Source organism: Mandrillus leucophaeus, unplaced genomic scaffold (assembly GCF_000951045.1).
Source record: "Mandrillus leucophaeus isolate KB7577 unplaced genomic scaffold, Mleu.le_1.0 Scaffold106, whole genome shotgun sequence".
NCBI lineage: Eukaryota > Metazoa > Chordata > Mammalia > Primates > Cercopithecidae > Mandrillus > Mandrillus leucophaeus.
Genome location: NW_012098765.1, coordinates 627,135 through 641,507, shown reverse-complemented (window position 1 = coordinate 641,507; position 14,373 = coordinate 627,135). Strand labels below are relative to the sequence as shown.

General features: G+C 54.4%; 1 protein-coding gene across 1 annotated transcript in view; it reads left to right on the top strand.

Moving 5' to 3' along the window:
* Nucleotides 1–14,373, top strand: part of MEGF8 (multiple EGF-like-domains 8) — a 57,218-nt gene extending 42,845 nt beyond the window's left edge. The window contains 7 exon segments of the mRNA XM_011982851.1: nt 5,205–5,412; nt 5,592–5,751; nt 6,278–6,470; nt 6,942–7,112; nt 7,419–7,549; nt 8,042–8,174; nt 12,176–14,373. Coding sequence (XP_011838241.1) covers nt 5,205–5,412; nt 5,592–5,751; nt 6,278–6,470; nt 6,942–7,112; nt 7,419–7,549; nt 8,042–8,174; nt 12,176–13,444 — 2,265 coding nt within the window. The 3' untranslated portion in view covers nt 13,445–14,373.

The following is a 14,373-nucleotide window of genomic DNA, read 5'->3' as shown; positions in this document are numbered from 1 at the left end:
CCAGCCAGGACCGTGCCAGGCAAGGGCCCGGGCAGGTCTCCCTCCTCTCTGCCCTGGCAGGGACCTTTCTTCCACCATCTCCTCCACCCTCCTCCTTCCATCTCCCTGGCTTTAGCCACAGTCCTGCTTCCTTCTGGTGCCACCATCTCTTTCCTCCCTCGTTGCCTTGTGAGGGTCCCTGCTGTGTCCTCCAGCCATGCTTCTGTGTGTTTCCACTTTCCCAGCCCCCAGCCTCTGCCTCTCCAACTCTTGTCCATGGTATCATGGTCTCCTCATCCTTTCCATGACTTTAAACATTTTTAAATTTAATTTTTATTGTTAATTTTGTTGATATAATTCATAGGTTCACATCCACGACTCTTAATACTTTCCTCTTCAACCTCCCAAACCTTTTCTGTTTCCCTCCTCTCTCTCTTTCCCTTTCTACCGATGGAACTTTTGGTTGTAAGAAAGAGACACTCCCTCGAGCTGGTTTTGTTATAAGGAAGTGGGGGTATTTGATGGACTCTGAGAGTAGGAAGTGTTGATGCTCTGCCGCTCTCAGGCCACATGACCCATAATCTTCTCAGCTGTTCTCTGCACTTCTCCATTGTCTGCTTTCTCTCGGCCTGATGGTCAACACACATGGCCTCAGATGGTGGCCTTGACTCCCAGTATAGATGCCTTCTAATTCCAGAGACCACGTTCATCTCTGTGTTTGTCGGTTAGCTCACATTCTCGAGGAGAAACTCTGACTTAGTGCACGAGCTACATGTCCAGCCTTGGTGTAGTGGGATGTGGCCAGGGAGGGCTAGGAGCATGCCGTTCAAATGTGGCAGGTCAGATCTAGGCCTCTTCTAGGCTGTGGGGTGGAGAGATCATTCCTGAAGGTGGGTGTGGCCTAGGCAGGCATGTGTGTACCCGTGACAGTCCGCCCCTTGGACTGCCCAGTGCATGCTCTCTTGTTTCCAGAAAGTCCATTCCAAAGATGCTTCCGCCTGACATGATTAAACTGTTGCGGTGGCAGACAAAGGCATTCGCACCCCACCCCACTGCCCCCCAGTGGGAGATAAGACACATTCACCTCCCACTGTCCCATGTGGAAGCACTGTCACTCAGCCAGAGTCCACTCCTCATTCATACTTCGATTGTGCAAGACCCACTGGAGGCAAAACTACTCACCATCCCACAACCCGTGAACTAAGTGATCAGTCCAGCCACCCAGACACTAGTAGACAACAGTGCAGGGGTGCAGGGATGTGGGACACTTGCCATTTTGAGAGGTAGACCAAAGAAACCAACAATGCTTCATGGAAATCCGAGACCAGGAGGGCAGGGTGTGGAGGACCAAGAATCCCACAGACCTTGGCATCCAGTGCTAGGAGCCCTGCCTGGGAGTGGTACATTAGCTCTCACCCGGAGGTAGTTTGCCTTGTGATCAGAAGCTCAGGCTGTGAAGTCAGTGGGGTCTGGGTTTGACTCCAGCTTGGCCACTTCCTGGCTGTTTGACTTTGGATGAGTGGCTTCCCCTCTCCGAGACCTCAGGGAGAGTTAGCTAAAATGGGAATCATTTCACTAGATCCTGTCCCCTAGGGAGGTTGTACCATTTAAATGGGGGATAATTTACTTAGAGCATAGAGCAATGCCTGCCATTCAGGAAGGACTAAAAAATGGTTAATGATCATGATCATTGTTATTGTAATGAGCAGTGGTGAGAGGGCCAATCTGGCTGACCCAAGTCCTGCCACTGGGAGGGTTCCCAGTCTCCATTGTATGGGACACACCAAGAGGGTGGCTGCGGGAGTTCCCCATGGGGGCTCTCGATGTGGCCAGAAGGGCAGAAGCCCCTGTGATTTTGGTCTGTGGTAAAGCAGGGGCCTCTTGTCTCCAAGCCTGGGGTTCTACTGGTGGTATGGGTACTCCCCAGATATTATTGAAATTTCCATCATTTATCTTTGTGGGAGCTCTAGGAACCAGAAGGCATACCCACAGTCCTGTGGGCATGCACTGTTCCCCCAGCCTCTTGGTGCCTGCCAGGTTCTCACATGCCTGAAGAGCTGGGATGGCTAAGGAGATTGGGGAGTGGCCAGGAGGGAGGCAAGGGGACGAGGTGGGACCAGTGAATTGGAGAGCACAGCCTGCTCACAGGGGCCAGACGAGCATAGTGTTGATGGTGTATGTGAATGTGAGAGGGGACTTTTGCCAGACCTTCTATGAAACCTCATAGCTTTAAAGTGCTGGCTTAGCTGGGTGTGGTGGCTCAGGCCTGTAATCTCAACACTTCAAGAAGCTGAGACAGATTGATTGCTTGAGGCCAGGAGTTCGAGATCTGCCTGGGCAACATAGCAAAACCCTCATCTCTACAAAAAAAAAAAAAAATTAGCCAGGTATGGTGGTGTGTGTCTGTAGTCCCAGCTACTTGGGAGGCTGAGGTGGGAGGATCATTTGTGCCTGGGAGGTTGAGGCTGCAGTGAGCCATGATTATGGCACTGCACTCCAGCCTAGGTGACAGAGCGAGACCCCATCTCTAAAACAAAAGAAAACAAAACAAAAAAAATTAGTCTGGGCGCTGTGGCTCACGCCTGTAATCCCAGCACTTTGGGAGGCCAAGGGGGGTGGATCATGAGGTCAGGAGTTCAAGACCAGCCTGACCAATATGGTGAAACCCTGTCTCTACTAAAAATACAGAAATTAGCCAGGCGCGGTGGCACATGCATGTAATCCCAGCTACTCAGGAGGCTGAGGCAGGAGAGTCGCTTGAACTTGGGTGGCAGAGGTTGCAGTGAGCTGAGATTGTGCCACTGCACTCCAGCCTCAGTGACAGAGTAAAACTCTGTCTAAAAAAAAAAAAAAAGAAGTGTTGGCTTAGATTCCACCACACAAATCAAACATAACAGGTGAGACCTGTTGTGATTTGGCTCAAGGGCTGCCTGATTCTAACCTTCCAGCATTGTTCTTTTTTTCTTTTTTTGGTAACGGAGTCTCGCTCTGTCGCCTAGGCTGTAGTGCAATGGTGTGATCTCAGCTCACTGCAGTCTCCACCTCCCGAGTTCGAGTGATTCTCCTGCCTCAGCCTCCTGAGTAGCTGGGACTACAGGCGCATGCCACCACACCCGGCTAATTTTTGTATTTTTAGTAGAGACCGGGTGTCACCATATTGGCCAGGCTGGGCTCGAACTCCTGGCCTTTTGATCCACCTGCCTTGGCTTCCCAAAGTGCTGGGATTACAGGTGTGAGCCACCGCCTGGCCCAGCATTGTTCTTTTTAATGACTTTGGCCTGTGAGTCTGGGGCAGGCAGCGAAGACACCCTTCTCTGGTCTGCCTCCTTCCTCCCATCCACCCTCCCTCTCTTCAGCGAATTTATCATTGAGCACCTTCTTTCTGCTGGGCGCTTTGCTAGGCTGGGGGAAATGTCAGCAGACGAGCTAGAGTCCTGCTCTCAGAACTTACGTTCATACACCTTTTCCATGAACTCAGGAAATGCAGTGTATGGTGTTGGGCATCTTTGCATTTGGTCACTAGGGAGATCACAGCAGAAAGTGCTGTCCAGGACTGAGGATTCAGGGTGCTCTACCCCTCCCAGATTGTCCCACCATCTGCCAACAAGCGTCCTAAATTTAGATCTGGAAGCCCAGCCCAGCAGAGAATTTGCCTCTGGCAGTTCAGCAAGTCTCAGCTCTTTGCAGGCCCCTCAGTGGGCTCAGAGCTCCAGCCACAGCAGTCAGGGTTTTCTATTTTAGGATTCCATGGTTGCTTTGCCTTTTCTTAAGTGCTTTCAGGCAGCCAGCCCAGATTAATCTCTTTCCTCTTATACTTCACTTATGGCCCAAGCAATAAATAAAATGCCTGTATTATACACTGAGGTAAGTTCCCAAGAGCCTGAATCTCATTGTGCACATTTTTGGGGTCCTGACATATAAATATGGCTTGTGAGTTGCTACCCACCCCCTAACCAAGGACTCGTCAGCTTCTCAGTGTGGGGTGGGAGAAGCCTTTTTTTTTTTTTTTTTTTGCCTCAGCAGCCCCATTTTTTTTTTTTTTTTTTTTTTTTTTTTTTTTTTTTTTTTGAGATGAGTCTCGCTGTGTCGCCCAGGCTGGAGTGCAGTGACACGATCTCGGCTCACTGCAAGCTCTGCCTCCCGGGTTCACGCCATTCTCCTGCCTCAGCCTCCTGTGTAGCCGGGACTACAGGCACCCGCCACCACACCCGGCTAATTTTTTCTATTTTTAGTAGAGATGGGGTTTCACCGTGTTAGCCAGGGTGGTCTCGATCTCCTGACCTCATGATCCACCCGCCTCAGCCTCCCAAAGTGCTGGGATTACATTTTTCTAAGAAACTGGTTTGCAACCCTACTCCTGATACTCTTTTCTATCTGTTTCTCGGATCGTTGCCATTGTTCCTTTACCTGGAAGAAACAGAAGCGCTCTTAGTGAGGAGGGGAACTCCCTCCACCAATACAATGGTACCTGTTGGAACCCAGGGTAAAAAGTACAGCAGGGCCTCATGAGGAACTGGAGACAGAGCCTGGACAGCTGCCTTTCCATCTGTCTTTGGGGCACGTGGTTCTCATCTCTGTCTCTTTCTGCAGCCTGCTCTTTTCCTGTCTGTCTGCGTCCTCTTTCTTTGATCATCATTTGCTTATCTAAACAATCCCTTCAACCCAAGTCTACGTGATCTTCCAGTTTATTTTGTTTTTTTGAGACAGGGTCTTACTCTGTTGTCCAGACTGGAGTGCAGTGGTGCAGTCACGACTCATTGCAGCCTCAACCTCCCGGGCCCAAAAAATCCTTCCACCTCAGCCCCCCAAGTAGCTGGGTCTATAGGTGTGTGCCTTCATGCCCAGCTAATTTTTTATTTTTTGTAGAGATGGTGTCTCACTGTGCTGCCCAGGCTGGTCTGGAACTCTTGGGCTCAAGTGATCCTTCCACTGTAGCCTCGCAAAGTATTGGGATTACAGGTGTGAGCCACTGTGGCCAGGCAACCTTCCAGTTTCAAGATCCTCCCCAGCCCGACTTCCAGCCTTGGGGTGTAGTTACAAATGCTTGAGAGGGAAAACCTGAAGACCCCAGTTAGTGTCCACTTTGCTCTACCTGTCTGTGGCCAGGGAGGGGCGAGACCTCAAAGAGGGTGTGGTCTGGGAAGATACCCAGAATGTGTTTGTTTAACCTTATTTCCCCACCTCTCTCTTCCCTGCATCCCCATCCCCCTCCCTTCCCCATACAGTGTCTGAGCCCTTCCTACCTGCCACTGCGATGTATGGCCGGAGGCTGTGGGCGGCTGCTCCGGGGACCTGAGAGCTGCTCCCTGGGCTGTGCTCAGGCAACCCAGTGTGCCTCGTGCCTGCAGCGCCCCCATTGCGGCTGGTGTGCCTGGGGGGGGCAGGATGGAGGCGGCCGCTGCATGGAGGGTGGACTCAGCGGCCCCCGTGATGGTGAGAGGGCTTTGGACATGGGGGAGAGGGATTGGCCCTTGGCTGGTGTCTGATACAGTGAACATGGGGGTACTGGGCCAGACCCAGAGGTGGGACTCAGAGGAAGCAGGAGGGAGGGCCTAGGCGGCTGGGGCAGGTGGTACAGAGGTCCAGGTAAAACGCTATATCCCTGGTGCTAGGACTGACGTGTGGGCGTCCGGGGGCCTCCTGGGCCTTCCTGTCCTGCCCCCCCGAGGACGAGTGTGCAAACGGGCACCACGACTGCAACGAGACGCAGAATTGCCACGACCAGCCCCATGGCTATGAGTGCAGCTGCAAGACAGGCTACACCATGGACAAGTGAGGCTGCAGGTGGCGCGGGGGCCAGACAGGCTAGGGTGGGAGAGTCTGTGGGAGCAGTAATGGATGAGGCCTAGAGCCAAGCAGGATGGAAGAAAAGAAAGCTTGAGGCATGAAGGCAGTGGGATTGATCCCGGAAGGGCAAGTGTGGTGAGACTGAGCAGGGAAGAATGAGTTTCATAGGGTACTCCAGTGGCCAGGCACAGTGACTCATGCCTGTAATACCAGCACTTTGGGAGGCCAAGGCAGGTGGATCACTTAAGGCCAGGAGTTTGAGACCAGCCCATAGGGAGACCCCATCTCTACAAAAAAATCAAAAAAAGAATAGGGTACCCTCAAAAGAGGAGAGGGGTTGTGGGCTACACCTGGAGCGGGTGGTGGGCTAGATCCTGAAGAGGAGATAGCAATGGGACAGAGCAGGGATGAGCAGCCAGTTGAGAAGAGGGTGGGGTAGTGGGTTGGGCGCTAGGCCATGGAGCCATGAGGAGGGTGGCCACCTGCCCTGACCCCTACTTTGCCCCTGCAGTGTGACCGGGCTCTGCCGCCCTGTGTGCGCCCAGGGCTGCGTGAACGGCTCATGCGTGGAGCCCGACCACTGCCGCTGCCACTTTGGCTTTGTGGGCCGCAACTGCTCCACAGAATGCCGCTGCAACCGCCACAGTGAATGTGCTGGTGTTGGGGCGCGCGACCACTGCCTGCTCTGCCGCAACCACACCAAGGTGGGCCTTCTGGGGCCTCAGACCCCTGACCCTGGGACCCAGGCCCTTGCTTGCCTTCTTCCCACACTCAGGCAGCTCACATCTCATTCTGAGCCCTGATAAGCCAGGAATAGATAAGCCAGAGCCTTGTCCCAGGGAGATGTGTGGAGACTTGGGGGACGCTGCCTGGGTTTGGATCCCAGAGGATCTGCCCTGGACTAGTGGACGGAGTGGGAGCTGGGCCAGAAGGACAGGCACGTGGAGGAAGATTTGAGATAATGGAGGGAAGGGCTTTTGAACTCAGGACTTTGGGCTGCAGGTGTGCAAGGGAAGGCAGGGGCTAAATCCCAGGGAGGCTGGGATTGTCCAAACCAGGTAGCCGAGCCTCTGCTGCCCTCCCATGGGCTCTCAGAACCTGCCCCTGTGCCCCTCACGCCCTCCTACCCCAGGTGACTCTCCAGTCTATCTGACCACCCTGTCCTCGGTTCTCAGGGCAGCCACTGTGAGCAGTGCCTCCCACTGTTTGTGGGTTCAGCTGTCGGGGGCGGGACCTGCCGGCCTTGCCACACCTTCTGTCGTGGAAATAGCCACGTCTGCATCTCCAAGAAGGAGTTCGAAATGGCCAAGGGAGAGCCACAGAAGTACTCACTGGACCCAGAGGAGGTGAAAGAGAGTGGGGTCAGATGCCTGGGTCTGAGGGAGGAGGGGCTGGGGAGCTCCTGGGTCTGAGGGAGGAGGGGGCTGGAGACCTGGACCCTTGGGTCTGAGGGAGGAGGGGCTGGAGGCCTGGATTCCTGGGTCTGAGCATAGAGGCTGGAGTCTTAGACTCCTGGGTCTGAGGGAAGAGGGGCTGGGGCCTGGACTCCTGGGTCTGAGGGAGGAGAGGGTGGGAGCCTGGACTCCTGGGTCTGAGGGAAGGAGTGGGCTGGTCCATGCCTTTCTGTGATCACACTGTCCTTCCTTGGCCAGATTGAAAACTGGGTGACAGAGGGTCCTAGTGAAGACGAGGCCATGTGTGTGAACTGCCAGAATAACAGCTATGGAGAGAAATGCGAGAGCTGCTTGCAGGGCTACTTCCTCCTGGACGGGAAGTGCACCAAGTAAGAGGAACGGGGGTGCCGGAGATCCGGCCCTTCTCACTGGGAGTAACTCTAGAGCCAGACCCCCTCCTTAGTCCTCTGCCCCTAGTCAGGAGAGGATGACATCCCCAGGGAGTGCCCAGGCTAAGTTCGGGGTAGGGAAGGAACTGGAATGTGATGCCACTGCCTACCTCCAAGGCTAGTGCTGAAGTGCAGGCCACAGAGCGGCCCGATCGAGAACAAGATGGGACGGCTGAGGGCAGAGGCCTTGGAACAACCTCCCCTTTCCATCTCCTTCTTTCTGGGTGTTCAGTGAGTGCTGGAGTCTGTGCAACTTGGGTTCCAATCCCAATGGCAATTTAACTGCTTTGTGGCCTTGGGCAAACAGCTTGACCTCTGTGAACCTCAGTTTCCTCTTCTGGCCTGTTGCACAGAGTTGAGCTCACATAGAGGGTGTCCATCCTGGACCGCTGCAGGCCATGGGGGCTCCGTAACCCTCAACTTCTTCCCCAGATGCCAGTGTAACGGCCACGCGGACACATGTAACGAGCAGGATGGGACGGGCTGTCCGTGTCAGAACAACACAGAGACAGGCACATGCCAGGGCAGCTCCCCCAGTGACCGTCGAGACTGCTACAAGTACCAGGTGCGGCTGCAGAAGCGAGTGATAGGCCAAGGGCCTTACACCTTGTAGAGGTCAGGGCTGGGATGAGGTAGCCAGGCTCGGGCAGGACTGACAACATGGTTCTGAATCAGTGGTTTTGGGATCAAGGGCAGCTTGACAGACTGTTCCTGAGCCCCATTCAGTTATAGGCCCTGGGCGGTGATGCTGGGGACCCAGATATGAGCCTCTGGGGGACTCTCAGACTGGTTGGGAGACAGTCTCCATTACAAGTAGTCACAGCTAAAGGTGGCACATGCCAGAAAATCTATCTCATGGTAGCTGCACCGAAAAAAGAAAATGGGCTGGGCATGGTTGCTCATGCCTGTAATCCCAGAACTTTGGGAGGCTGAGGTGGGAGGATCACTTGAGCCCAGGAGTTCAAGACCAGTCTGGGCCACATAGTGAGACCCCATCTCTGAAAAAAATTTAAAAATTAGCCTGGCATGGTGGTGCACATCTGTGGTCCCAGCTACTTGGGAGGTGGAAGTGGGAGGATCTGCACTCCAGCCTGGGTGACAGAGCAAGACTCTGTCTCCAAAAAAAAAAAAAAAAAAAGAAAGAAAAAAAAAAACAGAAGACAAGAAAATGTATTGACTCTAAGAACTGAGGGTCTGGGGTCTGCCTTCAGGACTGGCTGGATCCAGGTACTCACACAATGCCATCAGGAGTCTCTCTGCATCTTGACTCTGCTTTCCTCTGCATTGGCTTCATTTTCAGGCAGATTCTTCCCAGTTGGCAGACCCCCTCTGATGAACTGAGGCTAGCAGAGATCTCATATCATTTAATACCCAGATTCAAATTCCCCTGGAGTGCATTTCCCTTTTTCTTCTGCACAGAGGCTCCTGGAGCGCCTGCACTGGCCACCTGGGTGGCTGCTGTGTTCCAGACTTGCCTCTATAATGTCCCAGGCTCCCTCCTCAGAGTACAGTTCCCGCCACCTCACCCAGCCGTCTTCTCTCTCCAGTCCCAGAGGGATGAGAAAGTCCCTTGCTCTCAGTCTCCCTTGCCCATCTATGGAAGCATAATAGCTGCAAAGATGCAACCTCACCCCAAATGGCAACAGTTTTACAAGCCTTACTGACCCCTAACGTTTCTATCTTGGGCCAGAATTTCTCCTTTTACATTTTATTTTTTTAATTTGTAATTTAATTTAATGTTTTTGGACATAGAGTCTTGCTCTGTTGCCCAGGCTGGAGTGCAGTGGTGTGATCTTTGCTTGCGGCAACCTCCACTTCCTGGGTTCAAGGGATTTTCCTGCCTCAGCTTCCTGAGTGGCTGGGACTACAGGCATGTGCCACCATGCCTGGCTGATTTTCTACATTTGAGTAGAGATGGGGTTTCACCATGTTGCCCAGGCTAGTCTCAAACTTCTGAGCTCAGGCAATCCGCCCACCTTGGCCTCCCAAAGTGCTAGGATTACAGACGTGAGTCACCACACCCAGCCCAGAGTTTCTGCCTTCTTGATAAGGGAGAGGCCTATTGGCTTTTACCAGGGAGTCTCAGAGATTAAATCAGACCTCCTCCTCTACCAGGTCTGTTGGCTGCTCAGAAGTAGTAGTTTTTCTTGTTTTTTTTTTTTTTTTTTTTTTGAGACGGAGTCTTACTCTGTCACCAGGCTGGAGTGCAGTGGCGCGATCTCGGCTTGCTGCAACCTCCGCCTCCCAGATTCAAGGGATTCTCCTGCCTCAGCCTTCTGAGTAGCTGGGACTACAGGCGCACCACCACGCCTGGCTAATTTTTGTATTTTTAGTAGAGACAGAGTTTCACCATGTTGGCCAGGATGGTCTCAATCTCTTAACCTTATGATCTGCCCACCTTAGCCTTCCAAAGTGCTGGGATCACAGGCGTGAGTCACTGCGCCTGGCCGGTTCTTTTTTTTAATGTATTTATTTTTGAGATAGGGTCTGGCTCTTTCACCCAGGCTGGAGTGCGGTGGTGCGATCTCGGCTCACTGCAACCTCTGCCTCCCCGGTTTCCGTCATTCTCCCACCTCGGCCTCCTGAGTAGCTGGAACTACAAGCATTGCGCTATCATACCTGGCTAATTTTTTTTTTTTTAGAGATGGGGTTTTAACCATGTTGCCCAGGCTAGTCTTGAACTCCTGAGCTCAAGCAATCCACTCACCTTGGCTTCTCAAAGTGTTGGGATTATAGGCATGACCCACCGTGCCTGGTCAGGCTTTTGGTTTTTTTTTTGTTTTTTTTTTTGATACTGGGCTTACTCTGTCACCCAGGCTAGAGTATAATGGTGCAATCATAGTTCACTGCAGCCTTGAACTCCTGAGCTCAAGTGATCCTCCTGCCTCACCCTCCTGAGGAACTGTAACTATAGGCACACACCACCATGCCTGGCTAATTTAAATTTTTTTTTTTAAAGATGGGGGTCTTACTGTGTTGCCCAGACTGGTCTCGAACTCCTGGGCACAAGCGGCACTCCTGCCTCAGCCTCCCGAAGCAGTGGGATTACAGGCATGAGTCACTGCGCCTGTTTTCTCTTGGTTCTAGTAGTGATAGCAGTAATAACTAGAATGCCAGGAGCACCTGCCACAGAGCTGGATGCTGTGCTGTGTAGACAGTGGTGACAGCATAGATGTGAAAGACTTTGCAAGACTGTGCTGGGGCCTCAGTGGGGTACAGACTTAAGAGGAAGACAGATTCAGAGACATCAAATGTCCTAGCTGGGCACAGTGACTCATGCCAGCACTTTGAGAGGCTGAGGCAGGCAGATCACTTGAGGTCAGGAGTTCGAGACCAGCCTGGCCAACATGATGAAACCCCTTCTCTACTAAAAATACAAAAATCAGTTGGGCGTGGTGGCAGGCACCTGTAATCCCAGCTACTCGGGAGGCTGAGGCAGGAGAATCGCTTGAACGTGGGAGGCAGAGGTTGCAGTGAGCCAGGATCACACCACTGCACTCCTGCCTGGGCAACAGAGCAAGACTCTGTCTCAGAAAGAAAAAAAAAAAAAAAGAAGTATCATCTCAGATCAGGTGGTCAGTTAGGCTTGGAGCCTGGAGTGACCCTGATCTGATCTCAGAACTTGAGTGGTTTCCACTAAGCCACAGGAATCATAGCCGTTATCCATCCAGCCACACATTCATTCAGCACACAGTCATTGAGCACCTAGTATATGGCAAGCACTGTGTGGGTTGCTGGGGACACAGTAGGGAACAAAGCAGGCAAATATTCTGTTTTTAGGAGTTTGTATTCTCATGGAGGCATCCAGAAATGAACAAACAAGTCAGATGCTCATGTGTTAGGCAGTGATGAGCTCTAAGGAAAGTTAAGTAGAAAGCAGGGGCTAGGGCTGTTGGGGAGTGGGAATGGTAGACACAGGACACAGTGGCCAGGGAAGGCCTAGGTGAGAAGGAGGCTCTTGAGCAAAGACCTGAGGGAGGCAAGGGGGCCCCACAAGCTGGCACGTGAGAGGAGAACCATGCAGGCAGAGGGTCCATCAGTGCAAAGGCCCCGGGGTGGGAGGACCCCTGGCACAGTATAGAAGCATCCAGGCAGGTGGGCGAGGCTGGCTGACCCTGCGCCAAGTGCCATGCACATGATCTCAGCGGTCCTGTGAGCAAGCCATGGTTACTCCCTATGTGCAGAGCTCATGGGTTAAGTCTGTGTGCTCAGGCTCAGTGAGGTTAAGTCACTAGTCCAAGGCCACACAGCTAGCAAGGAGGTAGAGCCGGAATGCAGCAGTGTTCTTTGTTGCTGTGCCTCAGAGTGCCAGAGGCCTCAGTATCAGGGTGCTCAGGTCACTAGGGTGACACCAGGGGCAGCAGTGCTGGAGTGTCAGGTCCTGGCAAGGTCTACACTGTGGCAGAGAAGGTCCGGGGGTCACAGGGAAGTGACTGGGGCAGTGGGGGTGAGGCCCAGGACAATGGCTACTTAGCAGTAGGTATAGAGTATTCGTCACTGCTGCTTGGGGGACAGGCTGGCACCGTGCTCAGCCCTGATGGCCACCGCCTCTAACCCTGCCCGCAGTGTGCTAAGTGCCGAGAATCATTCCATGGGAACCCGCTGGGCGGCCAGCAGTGCTACCGCCTCATCTCAGTGGAGCAGGAGTGCTGCCTGGACCCCACGTCGCAGACCAACTGCTTCCATGAGCCCAAGCGCCGGGCACTAGGCCCTGGCCGCACTGTCCTCTTTGGTGTGCAGCCCAAATTCACCAACGTGGACATCCGCCTGACGCTGGACGTGACCTTTGGGGCCGTGGACCTCTATGTCTCCACCTCCTATGACACCTTCGTGGTCCGTGTGGCCCCTGACACTGGCGTCCATACAGTACACATCCAGGCATCCCAACCCCCACCACCTCCGCCACCCCTTGCAGATGGTGGGCCCCGGGGGGCCGGGGATCCAGGAGGAGCAGGAGCCAGCAGTGAACCGGGCGCCCCAGCAGAGCCACGGGTACGGGAGGTGTGGCCGCAGGGCCTGATTACCTACGTGACAGTGACGGAGCCGTCGGCAGTGCTGGTGGTCCACAGTGTGCGGGACCGGCTGGTCATCACCTACCCGCACGAGCACCATGCCCTCAAGTCGAGCCGCTTCTACCTGCTGCTGCTGGGTGTGGGAGACCCAAGTGGGCCCAGCGCCAACGGCTCAGCCGACTCGCAGGGTCTGCTCTTCTTCCGGCAGGACCAGGCCCACATCGACCTGTTTGTCTTCTTCTCCGTCTTCTTCTCCTGCTTCTTCCTCTTCCTCTCACTCTGTGTGCTCCTCTGGAAGGCCAAACAGGCTCTGGATCAGCGGCAGGAGCAACGCCGGCACTTGCAGGAGATGACCAAGATGGCCAGCCGCCCCTTCGCCAAGGTCACTGTCTGCTTCCCACCTGACCCTACTGCCCTGGCCCCCGTCTGGAAGCCAGCTGGGCTCCCACCACCCGCCTTCCGCCGCTCTGAGCCCTTCCTGGCACCCCTGCTGCTGACAGGGGCCGGTGGTCCCTGGGGACCCATGGGAGGGGGCTGCTGCCCGCCAGCCATCCCTGCCACCACTGCTGGGCTGCGAGCTGGGCCCATCACCCTCGAGCCCACAGAAGATGGCATGGCCGGCGTGGCCACCCTGCTGCTCCAGCTGCCTGGCGGGCCCCATGCACCCAACGGCGCCTGCCTGGGGTCAGCCCTCGTCACACTGCGGCACAGGCTGCATGAGTACTGTGGGGGTGGCGGGGTTGCTGGGGGCAGTGGGCATGGGGCTGGTGTGGGCCGGAAGGGACTGTTGAGCCAGGACAACCTCACCAGCATGTCCCTCTGACATGCCAAGGGTCCTCATCCACAGCAGCTGGGTCACCCAATGGGGCCACCCTGGACTTGGGGTCCCTTCACCTGGGGGGCCCTGGACACTGTCTCCTTGGAGACCACTGGCTCCCTTCCCTCAGGGGTGCCCCGACGGGGCCTCCTTTGTTCTGCATTCAGCAGCTATTTATTGAGTACCTACTCTGTCAGGCACTGTCATAGGCATGGGGCAAAGCAGGAACGGAGAGACGAGGTTCCCTGATCTCATGGTACTTAGGTTCTAGTGAAGGGAGACAATCAGTTCACACGCACACACCCCACATGCACACACACATGAACACTTGCACATGTGCACACACGAGTAACATGGTTTCAGAGAGGGAGAAGTGCCGTGAGGCCTCCAGAGGACGTGGCAGTGAGGGATGACGGGGTGAAGTCGGCTGGACATTCAGAGAAGCTAGACTGAGAATGCCTGAGAAGAACCAGCCACGGGAAGAGCTTCGGGAAGTGAAGGCAGAGGCCCTGGGGTGGGAGCAGGCTTGTTTTATTGGAAGGACTGGAAAACTGGCAAGTGTGACCCAGATCAAGTGTGAGGAGATGAGACTGGGGACAGGCAGGGGCTGGATCACCCAGGGCCTTGTGGACCCCACACAGGGTTTTGGGTTTTATCCTCAGGGCAACGGGAAGCTGTTGGATGGTTTGATGAAGGGGAGTGACAGGATCCGATGTACCTATTTCAGAATTTAAGAGGGCTGGGTGCGGTGGCTCATGCCTATAATCCCAGCACTTTGGGAGGCCAAGGCGGGCTGATCACAAGGTCAGGAGTTCGAGACCAGCCTGGCCAATATGGTGAAACCCCGTGTCTACTAAAAATACAAAAATTAGCCGGGCGTGGTGGCTCACACCTGTAGTCCCAGCTACTTGGGAGGCTGAGGCAGGAGAATTGCT